The sequence below is a fragment of the Chrysemys picta genome, chromosome 2 (assembly GCF_011386835.1).
Source record: "Chrysemys picta bellii isolate R12L10 chromosome 2, ASM1138683v2, whole genome shotgun sequence".
In the NCBI taxonomy this organism is placed as follows: domain Eukaryota; kingdom Metazoa; phylum Chordata; order Testudines; family Emydidae; genus Chrysemys; species Chrysemys picta.
This window is the reverse complement of record NC_088792.1, coordinates 122,526,009-122,543,770: the sequence shown is the minus strand read 5'-3', so window position 1 is coordinate 122,543,770 and position 17,762 is coordinate 122,526,009. Positions and strand designations below refer to the sequence as shown.

At 47.1% G+C, this 17,762-nt stretch overlaps 1 protein-coding gene across 2 annotated transcripts in view; it reads left to right on the top strand.

The window, feature by feature from the left end:
* Positions 1 to 5,823: 5,823 nt before the first annotated feature.
* GALNT12 (polypeptide N-acetylgalactosaminyltransferase 12) overlaps positions 5,824 to 17,762 on the top strand; it is a 95,398-nt gene continuing 83,459 nt past the window's right edge. For both annotated transcript variants that reach the window (XM_065584147.1, XM_065584148.1), the window contains exon 1: positions 5,824 to 6,358. In XM_065584147.1, coding sequence (XP_065440219.1) covers positions 5,970 to 6,358 — 389 coding nt within the window. In that variant the 5' untranslated portion in view covers positions 5,824 to 5,969. The remainder of the gene's footprint in view (positions 6,359 to 17,762) is intronic.

Genomic DNA, 17,762 nt, shown 5'->3' with positions numbered 1-17,762 from the left:
CCTGAGGCTGGGTTACTTTAAGAGAACTGTGTCTGTTCGTTCTATCCAAAATGCCATCCCTTCTTGAGTTCAGCCAACTCTATCCAAGCAGTCACCCACAGACACAGCAAACCCAGATATTCTTCAACCCATAGTGACACTAGAGTACTTTCAATGCCCAGATTGAGCATGACTCGTCCAGAGTGACCTAGACAAATTGGAGGATTGGGCCAAAAGAAATCTGATGAGGTTCAACAAGGACAAGTGCAGAGTCCTGCACTTAGGGCAGAAGAACCCCATGCACCGACTTGAGCATGACTTCTGAAACAGCCCAGGATTTCATGGTCACTATAGTAACCATGGAACTATCTCAGTGCTCATGCACACTTTGGATTTAGTTTTGGGATTGGGATTGAAGGTGAGAAAATTGTAAATTAAACACTTGTCATGGCTTGATTATTGCTTCTTTCTATTTAAGATAGATGGTCACCTCTCCTGATGGGCCTCTAAATGTCATCTTTCAATTTTAATTTCATAGGTCACCTTGGATTACAGATTAACTGTGACAAATGAAGTGAGAGAAAGGACAGTTAGAACAGCAGTAAAAGAAGTCTCAGACCTAAATTGACCAATTGATTGTAAAGATTTTTAATGTCTTTTGCTGTGTCTCTGCAGTAAACAAAGAAGACAACTGCAAAGAGTCAGTTAATTTTTTTTTTTTTTTTATGGTGGGGAACATGTTTAATCCAGGATTCCTCTGCTTGGCTGTTGAGGTGAGTAGATCCTGTTCTCAGGAATTTTATTCTTACATTGCAGGTAAAATTACTTGAAGTTAGTAAGGGCTATATGCCTCCATGGGAGCAGGGCAAATTCTCAAGGGGACACATACCAATCTTCTCTGCTTGAGTTATGGCCAGTGTCTCTCTCTGAAGGAGTTGGGAGGACTTTATACGATAACTTGTGCTTGGAATCCATATCATTCCTGGCTGGCCTGTGGGGGAGTGCTGGACCCACTGTTAGTGGTGATTGTTAATGCCTCCTTGCAGGAGAGCAGATAGTCTGCTTCACTTAAAGAGGCATGTGTATGGCTTGCTCAAGAAATCTTCATTTCACATTGACATTCTAGCCAATTATCACAATGTCCCATCTTCCATTTTTGATTATGATTATTGAAACTGTTGTGGCAAGACAACTCTCACAGTATCTAGTATCAAATCTAGGCCTTTGTAAAATGGGGTACTGACTTGGGTACAGAACAGAGACCCCGTTGGTTGCACTGGCAGATATTCTATTTCTGACAATGGATGATGATCAGGTGTCCATGCTGATACTGAATCTATCTATCAATTGACTTTTGATTATGAGATGTTGACTCAACTGTGAATCACAGAGGGGTGGATGTGTCTTTCTTAGAGTAGCTCCATTTCTTCCTTGTGGAGCATTCTCAAAAGGTAATGGTGTGAAACTGTTCCTGCTGTGTGATGGAGCTTGCTTGCTAAGTTGCATAGGGTTTTGTTTTATTACCTCTCTTTTACAAAAGGGGGCTGTTGGGAGGGTTACTAAAAAGATATGGGCTGCAGTATTTTCTCTAAACTGCTGATACACAATTTTATGTCACCATTTCATCTGACCCACTCAGCCAGAGCCTATGGGTGAGAGGTTTTGGAGCTGGAGAAGCACCTGTCCGCTCGCCCCAGGGATCCATCTCTCTGCAGAGAGTGTCAGGAGAAGCAGGAAGAACTCCAGGCACTTGACGGCCATTGCACCAGGGCTGCTTTTTGTTTGATCCTGCATCTAGCTCCTTTGGAAGATTGATTGTGGGTCCTGTTTCTTCTACAGCTTGGAGAAAAAGTGGCGGGGAGGTGAAGACATATCACTTGGTATGCATCTGCAGCCAGGTCCACACCTTTAGGCCCTGCAGAGGCTCCTTTACATTGCACGTAGTCTGGCATGGAGCATACTGGTGTGCTTCTCCCTCTGATGCCTCCAATATGACTGGCGGCTCTTTTATCATCACCCAAGAGGTCACCCCCAAGACTTCTCTGAGCTGCCAGACTTTCACCAGGACGTCCTTAGGACCTGGAAGCTAGTTTCAGTAACCAAGTCCATAGCCACTGAGGGGGACAATCTTCTCACAGAAGCCCTGCCACACAACCCTTACCTTTGTGTGCAGGTGACGGAGTCCACTTTGGTGCACCAGAGGATGATCCTGGCTGGTGTCAACGCAACTCAAGACCTCCTGGACTACGTACATAGAGACTAAGTGGACCCCATGGTGCTCAGCCAGTGTATGGGACTGCCCACATTGTGTGTTCCCCGTCATGTGCTCCAGAAGGTGAGGGCAGCCTTGCGTCCCATTTATCTCAATTTTCTCCATCAGGTCATCTGGGAGGGTGCTACCTGCCCACCCCTTAACCTTGGCCCCCTAGAACTCGTCATTGAGCCCCGTCCTGCAAGCCTCCCCCTACATCCCACCTGAGCCAGCTGAATGACATCCAGCCAGTCTGTCTCTGAGCCGTGCCCAGAAAACCTCTGTACAAGCTGGTACTTCATACCATCCACTTCCAGACCTTTATGTCCTGCCCCAACTGAGGAGGGTGGGGAATCCTGGTGGGCCAGTCTGTACTCCACTCTGGTGTTCCAGAGCCTATTGGGATATTAGTTGGCAGCTCCTCCATGGAGCTGTAAGCACAGGAGTGTACCTGGCACAGGTCACAAAGTCCCCTGACACTAGGGTGACCAGATATCCCGATTTTATAGGGACAATCCCAATTTTTGGATCTTTTTCTTATATAGGCTCCTATTACCCCCCACCCCCGTCCCGATTTTTCACACTTGCTGGCTGGTCACCCTACCTGACACCTGTTCTTTCTGCAGTGAGTGGGAGACTCTGACACACGTCTATGTAGAGTGCATCAAGTTGCAGCCCCTTTTCCAGCTTCTCCTAAACTTCTTACTGAGTTTCTGGCTGCACTTCTCCCTGCACTTCCTCATTTATACACACCCCTTTCATGGCCCCACAAAGTCACAGGACCTCCTTGTCAACCTTCTCCTGGCCAAGATGGTCATCCAGAAGGAGAAAGCTGGATGGGGGGGGAGGGGGAGAGCACACCCAGTAGTCAGGGTATGTCTGAGTGGATGGGCAAAGCCTCTAGTGCAGTGGTTCTCCAACTTTTGTACTGGTGACCCCTTTCACATAGCAAGCCTCTGCGTGCGACCCCCCTTATAAATTAAAAACACTTTTAAATATATTTAACACCATCATAAATGCTGGAGGCAAAGTGGGGTTTGGGGTGGAGGCTACCAGCTCGCAACCTCCCCATGTAATAACCTTGTGACCCCCTGAGGGGTCCCGACTCCCAGTTTGAGAACCCCTGCTCTAGTGCTCTACTTTTACAGAGTCCTCTGCTGGGGTGGTCTTGGTAGGTCCCCCACCTCCTGAGCAGGGAATCTTGGAATGAACACTCTGCTATTGCACGTGGGGGTGTTTCACACCTCAGAGCTGTCCACAGACACAGGCAGATATCAGTCACATTTTCAAGCTTTCCTTTGCACCTACGAAAATTAGAAAAATGTTTTAAAATGAAAGCTAAGATACTGATGTAATCACATGACTTCAGGAGCTGGGATCCTAGGCACAGGCCTACACTGTCTATGCTTTCATCTGGTGTTGTCTGGGGGTGAAAGGGATGAGAATTAAAGTCAGGTGTACACTAAAAAGCTAAGTTAGCCCAGCTATGTCACTCAGGGGTGTGAGAAATGCACACCTCTGAGCATGTAGTAAAACTGACCTAACGCCTGGTGTAGACAGCACTAGGTTAACAAAAGGCCTACTGCCTCTCAGGGAAGTGGATTAACTAGTGAGTAGCTACACTGACATGTTAGTCATGCCATTGTAGCGGTTTAAGTGTAGACATAGCCTAAGGGTTTTTCATGGATACAAATGAATTAGCATTGTTGTGAAATTTTAGGGAAGCTTGGGAAATTTGGCCCTATTGTGCCATAGAATGAGTATTGCTAACCCTAAACATTCAAAAACCACTATATGACATGTGTTTTTTCCTTTGCTTTGAGCCATTATGTAAGCGGGGGAATGGTCCCGTTATTGTGGGGAACACTACCCTGGTGAAATGGGCTAGCGAAAGGATCTGAGTCCTTGCTGCACTTCTTTTACCCAGAGGCCTGTCTGACCTCAAAAGTTCCCCTTCCACTCTCCTGCATGGCAGAGTCCTCGTAACCCCAACAAGGCTGGGCCCAGGATTCCTGGGGGTCTCAACCCCCAACTTCGTCATGGTCACTTAGTACACCCTAGGCCCTGCCCTCACTCCGGGGTGCTCCCTCTGCACTGCATGCTTTCCTGACCCACTGATCATTACATACAGTTCAAAGCAAACACAATTTTATTAAACACCAATCAATTTAAAAAATAAGGAAAAAATGGGAAAGGTTAGAGGAAAACACATGTCCCTGTGCCACTGTGTGCGGTTATCACAACCGGCGTCTCTGGAATGTAAGGGAAGTTCAGTCTGTTTCTCACAAGTCCCAGGCCTATTTCTCAGGCCCTGGCTGAGGATGCTGCAGGTCGGATACTTGCTCTGGTGGTGGCCACACGCTCTCAGGGTTTAGGTGACGAGACCCTTCTTCCTAGTGTTGCCCCCGCCCCACTGGGGTTACGGGGACCCTCTAAGTCTGGCCTGCAAGGCCTCGTGACTGGGGGCGTCTCCCTGCACTGGGCCCACTGCCCAGGGTCCCCCTTGCTCTCCCCAACTGCTCACTGCACTCAGCTCCAGACTGCTCCAGCCCCAGCTCCACTCTGCCTCAGCACGGCTGCTGCTGCTACTGCTCTGCCTCCAGCTCCCTGGGCTGCTCCTCTGGCTCTGGTTGCTACAGCTCTGCTCCCAGTGCAGGTCTGCTCCTGTGACTCTGCTCCCAGCACTGACCTGCTTCCTGGGCTGCTTGTCTGGCCCCTCTGGTTCTGGTTGCTGCAGCTCTGCTCCCAGCAGCTTAGCTTGGGTCCCTGCTCTCTCCTTAGCTCAGCCCCACTCTGTCTGACCCAGGCAATTCTGGCTCACACAGAGGACGGGGCCTCCTGACTCCCTCATTAGCCTGCCCTCCCTGTCAATCAGGCTGACCTGGAGCATTGGCCTCTCTCCTTGTTTCTGAGGACTGTCCGTATCAGGGTCCTGATTTCCGATTGACCCTTCCCCTTACTTTTGGTACTGGGAGTTAGCCATTCCCCCCTCCCCACCACACACACACTGAATTTTAGTAAGGGGCCCTACAGTCCCCTTACATTTAGTGTCCACTTGGGTCACATTTTCCAGGTTTTCTCTGCAATCAGAAGTGCTGGAAATAAAGAGAGGTTCTTAATCCCATGACTCCAACTGCTAGGTCTTTTAAGAAAAACGCCAAATACCATGAAGCTTGCAATAAAACTGTGCACCACCAAGTGCAATTGGGTTTTGACGATTAGTATTGGTAGGAGCTCTTCCTGTTACTGTGAAGCTCTTTCAAGGGCAGATGCTTCAGGTGTTGAGCTCCTTCCTGCCTGACATTTACACTCTGAGGACACTTTCCTGTCAACGAGCAGTGATTTGTTTGTATTTGGGAAAAGGAGGCTTCTTCAGCCGTGGGAGCATGGCTAGGAGTCGGACCTCTGGAGCAGTCGGTACAAGCTGAGCAGGGCAGCAACACTCAGCTCCCCTTTGAAAGAGTTCAGGACGAACTCTGAGCCTATTAAATGTAGGCAGCGGGGGCCGGGTTTCTCTTGCTGGGCTGACGCTTCCCCAGGCTGCTCCGCCCGCCTCTGCCCTCCAAGTTTTGCTGGCAGTGGGGCGGGGAGAAGGGAGGAGCCGCTGGCGGAGATCCGGCAGGGTTTCCTGGAGGGGGAGCTTTAGCGCCCGCTCTCGGGTAGTTGTGCTGCTCCCAGGTTTGTGAAACTTTGCAAAGTTCCCAGGCCGCCCGCGGGCAGGAGCGCCCCCAGCGCGGGCATGGTGGGGCTGGCCGGCCGCGGCAAGTGGTGGGGCAGGCGGGGCCGGGCCCCCCGGGGAGCAGGGGCGTTGCTGGCCCTGGGGCTGCTGGCGGCACTGGGTTTCCTGCTGTGGCGGCGCGTCCCCCCGGAGAGCGATGCTGCGCGTCCTGCCCGCGGGGCCCCCCAGCCGCCACTGTCCGGGGACCCCGAGCGCCTGCGGAGACCCGTGTACGAGAAGCCGCCCCTGGAGCCTGGAGCGCTGGGCGAGCTGGGCCAGGCTGTGCGGCTGGAGCTGAGCCCGGCCGAGAAGAACCGCCAGGAGGAGAGTATCCGGCATCACCAGATTAACATCTACCTGAGCGACCGCATCTCCCTACACCGCCGCCTGCCCGAGCGCTGGAACCCGCTGTGAGTACACTGCGCCCTGCCCGGCACTCGCTCTGTGCGCTTAGGTGCCGCCTGCTTCCCCGCCGCCCTCATGGGGTGGGTTCCCTTTTCCTGGGCGCGGCCGCCCTCTGCACACGCAGGCTCCCACTGGCTGCAGCCCGCCACTCCTACTCCGCGCCCCGCACAAACGCGGCCCGAGATCCCCCAGAAGTGCTGCTGAGCTCGGTGAGTCCTCCTGGGCCTGCCAGGGATCTTGGCCCTGCAGACTGTTTAGTCGCCTCATTTGCCCTTGGTGACCGACTGAACTGAGCATTAAGTGCCATTTTGTGGTTTAAAAGATGTACAGCCAACACATCAGGAATTAAGATTTATAGAATCAGAAGATTAGGGTTTGAAGAGACCGCAGGAGGTCATCTAGTCCAACCCCCTGCTCAAAGCAGGACCAACACCAGCTAAATCATCCCAGCCAGAGCTTTGTCAAGCTGGGCCTTAAAAACCTCTACAGATGGAGATTCCACCATCTCCCTAGGGAACCCATTCCAGCGCTTCACCAAGCTCCTAGTGAAATTGTGTTTCCTAATATCCAACCTAGACCTCCCCCACAGCAACTGGAGACTATTGCTCCTTGTTCTGCCACCTGCCACCTCTGAGAACAGTCTAGCTCCATCCTCTTTGGAACCCCCCTTCAGGTAGTTGAAGGCTGCTATCAAATCCCCTCTCACTCTTCTCTTCTGCAGACAAAACAAGCCCAGTTCCCCCAGCCTCTCCTCATAAGTCATGTGTCCCAGCCCCCTGATAACTTTCGTTACCCTCTGCTGGACTCTCTTCAAGTTGTCCACATCCTTTCTGTAGTGGGGGGTGAGGGAGGGGGATGGACCAGAACTGGACACAATACTCCAGTTGTGGTCTCACCAGTGCCGAATAGAGGGGAATAATCACTTCCCTCCGTCTGCTGGCAATGCTCCTACTAATACAGCCCAATATGCCATTAACCTTCTTGGCAACAAGGGCACACTGCTGACTCATATGCAGCTTCTTGTCCACTGTAATCCCCAGGTCCTTTTCTGCAGACCTGCTGCTTAACCAGTCGGTCCCCAGCCTATAGCGGTGCATGGGGTTCTTCCGCCCTAAGTGCAGGACTCTGCACTTGTCCTTGTTGAACCTCATCAGATTTCTTTTGGCCCAATCCTCCAATTTGTCTAGGTCACTCTGGACCAGGGGTTCCCAAACTTGGTTTGCGGCTTGTTCGGGGTAAGTCCCAGGCGAGACACGAGATGCTTTGTTTACCTGAGCTTCCGCAGGTACGGCCCCACACAGCTCCCAGTGGCCGCGGTTCGCCGTTCCCGGCGAATGGGAGCCGCAGGAAGGGGCACAGGCCGGGCCACTGCTTCCTGCAGCTCCCATTGGCCTGGAATGGCAAACTGCGACCACTGGGAGCTGCGAGCGGCCATACCTGCGGACGCTGAAGTAAACAAAGTGTCTTGCGGCCCGCCAGGGGCTTACCCTGAATAAGCCACAAACCAAGTTTGGGAACCCCTGCTCTGGACCCTATCCCTACCCTCCAACGTATCTGCCTCTCCCCCCAGCTTAGTGTCATCTGCGAACTTGCTGAGGGTACAATCTATCCCACCGTCCAGATCATTAATAAAGATGTTGAACAAAACTGGCCCCAGGACCGACCCCTGGGGCACACCGCTTGGTACTGGCTGTCAACTAGACATCGAACCGTTGATCGCTACCCGTTGAGCTCGATAATCTAGCCAGATTTCTATCCATTTTATAATCCATTCATCCAATCCATACTTTTTTTAACTTGCTGGCAAGAATACTGTGGGAGACCATATCAAAAGCTTTGCTAAAGTCAGGATATATCACGTCCACCGCTTTCCCCATACCCACAGAGCCAGTTATCTTATCATAGAAGGCAATCAGATTGGTCAGGCATGACTTGCCCTTGGTGAATCCATGTTGACTGTTCCTGATCACCTTCCTCTCCTCCAAGTGCTTCAAAATGGTTTCCTTGAGGACTTGCTCTATGATTTTTCCAGGGACTGAAGTGAGGCTGACTGGTCTGTAGTTCCCTGGGTTCTCTTTCTTGAGACTGTTGTTTTTGCTCCTTAGTGCAGTACATGGAACTGGTCTTTACATCTTAATTTAGTAAGGTAGACTAGAAACAGTCCGTGTACCAGTACAGTGGTACTAGATGACAGCAGTCTGCTCTCTGAGCAAAGTTAGCTGTTGAGTTTAATTGCCAATTCCTTACTAATATACAGGCTTCCTGCCCTGTAGTAACTTTGCATATGATTTTTCAAAGTGTTTAAAAATGAATGACCCTAAAACGGTTGGACATCTTATTGTATTTTGCATGCTTGTTTAAAAGACATGGAAATAGTATATTGGCAATGTGCATATGGAGATGGGTGAGGGTCAGTTTCCTTGGATTGCACTAGCAATGTAATATCCACCTTAAACAAATATTGTTTAGTGGAGCATATATGAGCAATTATGCCCAAGAACAAATATTCTCAAGTTCAAACCAGTGCCGCTTACCATTAGCTTCTATCATGAGCATAAGATATGGCCCTCTTGTGTATCCACACACAGAAATGTTCCTAGTGGTGCCCACCTTGCAACCACTGTTTTGGGTTAGCCTTCACAAAACAAGACTAACAGCTATGCGGTCTGACACTGAGAGTCTCCACTGGTGCAATGCTAGTGGGGGTGGGGACTGCTGATGTAGTAATCTTCACAACACACATAATTTTTCTACTGCTGCCCCACAGTGCACAAGAATCTGTTATGATGGACTAGTAGTCTGCTTTCTAAAACCACCTCTAACTTTACAAATAGTACTGCACAGGCCTTGAAGTTCACTTGTGTGCTGTTTCCACCGTATCTTTAAACACTTATGTGAAGTTTTCTTACTGTAGTGGCACGCCTTAATGTTGGCTATCATACGAATAACTCAGGCTGGTCGGAGGCCAATATTCAGGCTCTGGTAATGTTCTGGGAAGCAAAGAAGGTTCAGGATCAGTTCAACTGTATTATGTAATACCCCATAATCAGGTAGCAAAGCAGGGCATAGCCACCTAAAGCACAAGTGTTTAGCTGGTGTTTGCTACAGACCACCAAATCACACTAGGGAACAGCATGGCCCCCTCTTTATGGATCTATCTATCATTTGTAGGAAAAAAAGCTGCATGATCATGAGTGACTTCAATTGGAGTGACATATGCTGGACCTCTCCTGCTGCCGGTACTAAAACATCCTTGGAATTTCTAAATATTATAGATGACAATTTCCTAACTCAAAAGAGTTGCATCCAACATAGGGGAATTCCAAAGTAGACCTGAGTTGACAGATAAAAAGGAACCAATCACAGAACAAAAAATTAATTGTACCTTAAGTACAAGTGAACGTGGCTTGATCACATTTATAGTGTGCAAACAGAATAAAGTCTAGACCACTAATATATACACTTGGTGCTTTAAAAGGGCCAATTTCACAAAGTTGAAAATAATTATGAGCCAAATCAGCTGAGAGGAAGAATTTAATCGGAAAAATGTGAATGATAATTAGGATTTGTTTAAGAACACTTTACTAGACGCCCCCAAAGCCACAATCCAGACTAAACCAACCTGGTTTAGAGGGAAAGTAAAGGCAGCTATCAACAATAAATTTTTTATATATATATATATATAACAAATGGAAGAAAGGGGAAGTGTATAGTAGTAAATATAAATCAGAACCTGGGAACTGTAAAAAAATCAAAAGGGAAGCAAAGAAACACAAGGAGAGATCTGGAAGCAAAGAAACACAAGGAGAGATCTGTGGTCTGCAGAGTTAAGGACAATAAGGATTTTTTAAAGTATATTAGGAACAAAATGAATCTTAACAATGGTATTGGTCCAATATTAGCTGGAAATGATAGAATTATCAATAATAATGCAGAAAAGTAAGAAGCCTTCAATAAATATTTCTGTTCTGTATTTGGGGAGAAATAGATGATATAGTTGCATCATATGAAGATAATTTTTCCATTCCATTGGGCTGTCTGGAGGATGTTAGACAAAAACTACTAGTTTTTAAGTCAGCAAGTCAACACATTTTTAAGTCAGCAAGTCCAGATAACTTTTATCCAAGAGTTTTAAAAGAGCTGGCTGAGGAGCTTGCTGGACTGTTAATGTTGATGTCAATAAGTCTTGGAACTTTTGGAGAAGTTCCAGAAGACTGGAGGAAAACTAAAGTTGTGCAATATTTAAAAAGGGGAAATGGGATGACATGGGTAATTATGGGTCTGTCAGCCTCACATTGATTCCGGGCAAGATAATGGAGTGGTTGATGTGGGACTCAATTACACCTCTACCCCGATATAACGTGACCTGATATAACACAAATTCTGATATAACGCGGTAAAGCAGTGCTCGGGGGGGGGGGGGGGGATGTTGCACACTCCGGCGGATCAAAGCAAGTTCGATATAACGCGGTTTCACTATAACGCGGTAAGATTTTTTTTGGCTCCTGAGGACAGTGTTATATCGAGGTAGAGGTGTATTAAAAAATTAAAGGAACATAATATAATTGATGCCAATCAACATGATTTTATGGAAACTAACTTGATATATTTTCTTGATGAGATTATGAGTTTAATTGATAAAAATAATAGTGTTGATGTAATATACTTAAACTTCTGTAAGGAGTTTTCCTTGGTACCACATAACATTTTGATTAAAAAAAATAGAATGATATGAAATAAACATAGTACACATTAAATGGATTAAAAATTGGCTAGCTGATAGGCCTCAATGTAATTGTAAATGAGAAATCAGCATCGAGTGTGTTTGTTTTTAGTGTGGTCCCACAGGGATTGGTTCTTTGCCTACACTATTTAATGGTTTTAGCATTTACCTGGAAGTATACATAAGATCATCACTGATAAAGTTTGCAGATAACGTACAAATTGGTGAAGTGGTAAATAGTGAAGGAGACTGGTCATTGATACAGAGTGATCTGGATTGCTTGGTAAACTGGGCACAAGCAAATAATACGTGTTTTAATACTGCTAAATGCAAAAGTGTGTGTGTATATATATATATATAAACAAAGAATGTAGGCCAACTTCGAGGATGGGCAACTCTATCCTGGCAAGCAGGGACTCTGAAAAAGATTGGGGGTCATGATAGATAATCAGCTGAAAGTCCGCTCCCAGTGCAATGTTGTGGTTAAAAGGGCCATTGTGATTCTTGGATGCATAAACAGGTAATCTCGAGTAGGAGCAGAGAGAATATTTTACTTCTGTTTTTGGCACTGGTGCAGTTGCTGCTGGAATATTGTGTTCAGTTCTGGTGTCCACAGTTCAAAAAGGATGCTGATCAGTTGGAGAGGGTTGAGAGAAGAGCCACAGGAATGATTAAAGGATTAGAAAATATGCCGTATGAAGATAGACTCAAGGAGCTCAATCTATTTAATATAACAAAAAGAAGGTTAAGGGGTGTCTTGATTACAGTCTATAAATTACTGCATGGCAATTTTAAAATCAAGATTAGATGTTTTTGTCTAAAACAGAAGTTCTCAACTGGGGGTTCGCAGCCCTCTGGGGGGGGGGGGGGGGCACAAGCTGGTTTCAGGGGGGACTGTGAGCCCTGGTGCCCCATGGGGCAAAAGCCCAGAGCCCAGGGGTGGAGTTGGAGGACCATCGGTCTTAACCAGAGCAGGACAGTCCTGGGGGGCAGCTCCACACTTCCCGCACCGCCTCCTCTTCTCCTCCCACCGAGGCCCTGCCCAGGTCAGAGACAGGAAGCCGGAGCTGGGCAGTGTGGGGTGGCTGCTGCTCTGGCTGGTGCCATCCAGTGGGCAACTGTGGTGCTCCCCCACCTCCTTCTGTTGCTGGTGCCCGGGGCTGCGGCTGCTCCTCAGCTCCCACCCCTCTTTGAATTCTGCACAGCTGGTAAAAGCTGCCTGGGCATGGGGACCCGGCTCCGGGGCTGACAGAGCCCTCAGGGAGCAGCGGGGCTTCCTCCTGGCACACAGCCCCCAGCTACCTCTGACTGCACCCTGAGCAGTTTTAAAACTTTTTGAGCTGAGCCTTCCCCACCCCCCCTCCTTTGAGATATAATTTTTGGTTGTGTCCCTCCGCTCACAACCCAGACAGGCTGGGTGGCCTGCTGAGGTGAGTGACGGGGTGGAGGTGGCCTCCCTGGGCCTTGCAGTGCGGAGCTGGTTTGAGCTGTACTGGTCCCTGCCCCTCCAAAATAGAAATCAAACTATGCCTATGCCCAAGAACCGCCCCCACCCAGCGACCGAAGCCCAGAGCCCCACGGGGCAGAAGCCCGGGCTCCCCACAGGGCTAAAGCCCCAAAGCTCCCCCGTCCCTCCCTGCCCATTGGCTGAAGCTCCGAGGCCTCTCCCCCAAACAGGGCCCTGGAATTTTTATAGCATATTGCGGGGGGCGCGACAGGGCTGGAGTAAGGGCCTCTACACACCCTTACACATCTTGCTTTTCAAATATCCCTCCTTTCAAGGGATGTCACTCATTTTTAGTCCCAAGTTATCTACTTTTCACACAGTGTCCCTTTACTCTTGTTCAAAATTATTTACATTAGAAATAAAAGTAATGTAGCTGAGGTTACAGAAAGTCATTTGCACTAAATGAAATAATTCCATGATGTGTTTGAATAATTTTTTGTGTTCCTTATTGTGGGTCTTTATCACACACTGTGTCCCAAATTTGAACCTTAGCTGGTTGAAAGGTATGCCCCCCACATGCAGCAGTCTTGTTCTTCTTGGGATGATAGTGGCAGGGTACCCTTACATTAGAGTGCGAAACAGTATTCTTTGGGCCTCTCTCCTGCCTAGACCACCAATTTCTGTTTTCAGGCAGGCTGGCTTCTAGTCAGGAGAAGGGAGGACTCAGCCTGCATTCACCTGAGCAAAGGACTCTGTTCTAGGGGGCTGGAGTTTCTACCATCACTACCTCATCAGAGAGGCGGTAGGGTCACTTATACCACTCAAGCTGTAGGCTCTCTAAGTGTTGGCCTCCCACTACCACCACCACCACCACCATTCCAGCAGAGCTCTGATGGGGCAGAAGCAAGGGGGCCATTCTCACACAGAGACTTTTGCTGGAGCTGTGTTGGCAGGGAGCCATCCTGCTCAAAGGGGTCAGGCTACTCATATTCACTTTAAATTTATTCTTCTGTGTGTGGAACAAATGACTGCTCAAGTATAAAACTCATGGTCCAAATTCTCTGCTGTTGTAAACTGGCTCAGTAGAGCACATACATCACTGGAGAATTCAGGCCTGTGAACACAGTCTCTCCCACTCTGACCCCCTTTTCTTTGCCCCCACCCCCATTTTTATTACCTCTTTATTCATTCATTCCCTTCGCTTCCTTCTTTATTTCATGACTCATCTACATGAGAAAGTTGCACCAACCACAGGCACCAACTTTTCCCAGCAACAGTGGGTGCTCACGCCCCCGGCCCTGCACCAACTCCACTCCTGCCCCACCCCCATTCCAACACCTTCCCCAAAGTCCCCACCCCAACTCCGCACCTGCCCTGCCCCTATTGGACTCCTTCTCCAAATCCCCACCCCGGCCCTGCCTCTTTCCCGAGTACGCCGAGTACGCCGCATTCACCCTGCTCCCCCCTCCGTCCCAGTGCTTGCCACCGCGAAACAGCTGTTTTGCGGTGGCAAGCGCTGGAGCTAGGGGGAGAAGCGGTGTGCTCAGGGGAGGAGGCAGAGGTGGAGGTGAGCTCGGGGGCGAGGCAAGGAGCTACCAGTGGGTGCAGAGCACCCACCAATTTTTCCCAGCCCTGGAGCACCCACGGAGTTGTCGCCTATGGCACCAGCTGTGATTTTAAATCTTTTTAGTTAAACCAGTGCAAACCCCTGTGTTGACACTTATTTCAGTTTGAGTGGCTTATTTAGGTTTACCTTTAAACCAGTTCCTAATCGACCCAAGTTAAACTGAAATAAGACACTTTTTTAAAAGCAAAGATTGTGTGCATTCAGGGGTTTGCACCGGTTTAACTTAAATCAGTTCAGGAAAGAAAAAGCAAAAAAAAAGCAATAGCAAAAAAAGCTATTCATGTAAACGCTCAGAAATGTGAGTAGGGATTCAGGCAGAACATATTGGTCTGAGGAACATAAAGTGAGGGTCACCTTTAAAAGGCTGGACAAGAGTGTAGAAAGACTTTGGCATGACAGGACACATTACTACAGGTAGACAAGAAAATGATTCAGGAATATATAAGAAAGGAGAGAGTACAGAGTACAGTGAGGTAAATTAATATTTGTTTGAAAGGGTAAGAGAAATAGACTGTTGCTCTAACCCATCATTTGGTCTCTGCTCTGCCTGACCAGTACTATATCCTCAGTCTAGACAATAGTCCATATTGGACTACCTCTAGCCTTCTGTTCTCTCACAATCATCCTCAGCAAGATGATGAAAAAGAAATAGCTTACCTTAAAAAGTTGCATTGTATGTGAATATTAATATTGCCACTGCTTCTATACTTAGAGGGGCATGTAAGCTTGATTGTATGTATTAAAGTTATTTTTTTTAAAGCAAATGATCCACATATTTCTATGATACTGATCTTACAGCATCAGTTCACTTCCCCAAAAAATACAATTTAGTTCCATAGTTACAATCCCACCAACTGAAAAACAGAATATATTAATTGCATGATAACTCTCCGCAACCTTCCTCATCACACTGTTTTCTCTATTCATGATTAATAAAGACATTTTAATAACATAAGAAATAGGTGCATTATAGCATGTGAAAAGTCATGTTACTGCTCTGTATGATCGATGAAGAACACAGCCGAAGAACTTCAGGCCTATATCAATACTATGCCACCTCTACCAACTGTATGAGCATCTCATCTTAAATTGCCTGTCATCATTCATTGACAAGCACCTAATCCCAGAGCAAGCTGGATTCCACCCAGGCAAGTCATGCACTGGTCATGTGCTGAATATCACTCAATACATCAAAGATGGCTTTGAAAAAGATATGGTAGTAGATGCCTTGTTTGTTGACCTATCAGCAGCATATGACACAATGAATCACCAATGGCTCCTCACTAAAATATACAACATGATGGAAGATCATCACCTCATATGGCTGATATAACCTCTATTAGAGAACTGACGTTTTTATGTTGAACTATGCAAGAAGCGGAGCCAATGGCAGCACCACAAAAACGGCCTACCGCAAGGGAGCGTACTCTCGCCAATACTTTTCAACATCTTCACAAATGACTACCTGATCCATCTCGGCACAAGAAATGTTATCTAAGCTGATGACCTACGTGTCAGTGCCCAAGCCAAGGATTTTGTCTAGACTGAAGCTATGCTAACATCGGTGCTGTCTAGGCTTTCAGTTTAAGACAGAAAATATCATATTGCCTCTATATAAATCCATCATATGCCCACACCTTGAATACTGCGTGCAGATGTGGTCGCCCCATCTCAAAAAGATATATTGGAATTGGAAAAGGTTCAGAAAAGGGCAACAAAAATAATTAGGGAAATAGAACGGCTTCCGTCTGAGACGAGATTAATAAGACTGGGACTTTTTAGCTTGGAAAAGAGGCGACTGTGTGGGGGGGATATGATAGAGGTCTAAAATCATGAGTGGTATAGAGAAAGTAAATAAGGAAGTGTTATTTACTCCTTCTCATAATACAAGAACAAGGGGCCACCAAATGAAATTAATAGGTAGCAGGTTTAAAACAAACACAAGAAAGTATTTTTTCATACAACGCACTGTAAACCTCTGGAACTCCTTGGCAGAAGGTGCTGTGAAGACGAATACTATAACAGGGTTCAAAAGGGAGCTAGATTCATGGAAGATAGGTCCATCAATGGCTATTAGCCAGGATGGGCAGGAATGGTGTCCCTAGCCTCTGTTTGCCAGAAGCTCGGATTGGGTGACAGGGCATGGATCACTTGATGATAACCTGTCTGTTCATTCCCTTTGGGTACCTGCCATTGGCCACTGTCAGAGGACAGGATACTGGGCTTGATGGATCTATGGTCTGACCCAGTATGGCCATTCTTACGTTCTTATTACATCAAGAACCAATTGCGTGCCAGTCCAGACAAAATACAAGTGAGTCTCTTCTATTTTCATAATTGTGAGGCCAATAGACAACTCAACATCATCTGGAATGGGGTATCACTTCCCCACTGCTGGAATCCTGTCTACCTTAGAGTGACACTAGACCATTTTCTTTTCTTCAAGGCATGCATGGAGAAGATAAAAGGCAAAGTTAGCATGCAGAATAGCATACTCGGAGAGCTTGCAAATTCAAAATGGGGAGTCAACCCAGCAACACTAAGAGCCACTGCACTTGCACTTTGCTGTTCAATGGCCAAATACGCATGTCCAGTGTGGGAAAGATTGTCTCATGCAAAAAAGCTGGATCATGTTCTGAATGATGGTTGCTGCTATATCGCAGAGTGTCTAAAACCATCAAATGTGAACAACTTTTATGTGCTTGCTGGAATTGATCCACCAGATATCAGGAGATTGGTCAAAAGCAAAATGGAACGATTATGACAAGCCAAAGATACCAGACATCTGTTGAATGGCTGCATGCTGGCAGTGAGATGCCTGAAATCTTGGAAAAGGTTCCTAGCTGCAATGGAACCACTTAAAAAAAATCACTGACGGCTGCCCAGTTGGAAATGTGATGCGAACAGCTAAAATTACTCAATGCAGATATCAAAATTCACATTGTCGAATTCCTTTCTGCAGGCACAGAAGAGGATTGATCAACCTGGAGATGTTTAAATTGCCTCTGACAAGAGTTGGCAGGTCAAAGGTCCATATGTGGAATTGGGGCTATTCCAGTGACCCAGACACATGATACACCATGAAAAATACACCAGGGCCACAGACTTGGCCCTATCATGTGCCTAACACTGGAAAAAGCTATGACTGTAATGGAAGGACAAGAGAAGAACTGCTTTGTATACAATTTTAAATCCCCAGTTTTGGAAGTGTGTGTACAGAATACTTCTAATCTGTGTCACATACTTACCAGGCAATTCACGCAGCCCTAGCTTGTCTGTCCAATAGTGTGTAGGCTGAGGCCAGTTAAGTAGCTTCAGCACTATTCATTGAAAACTTCACCTTGCTTTTCACAAACATTATACAAAATGGATTAGGATGACATGAACCTCCCACAATATCCACAAAGTCCTCCATCACTATTAAGTAGCAATACTTTTTCTTAATGTACTCTTGGAATGGAGGAGGGACTATTATTCATCTTGAAGAAAATATAATTGCTTGTATTAAAGGACTTCATTGTTGGTATTTGCATACGAATTTACGTAGCAGATCACACCATGCTCTATTCAATTCAATATCCTGTCTCTGACAGGAGCCAGCACTATATGCTT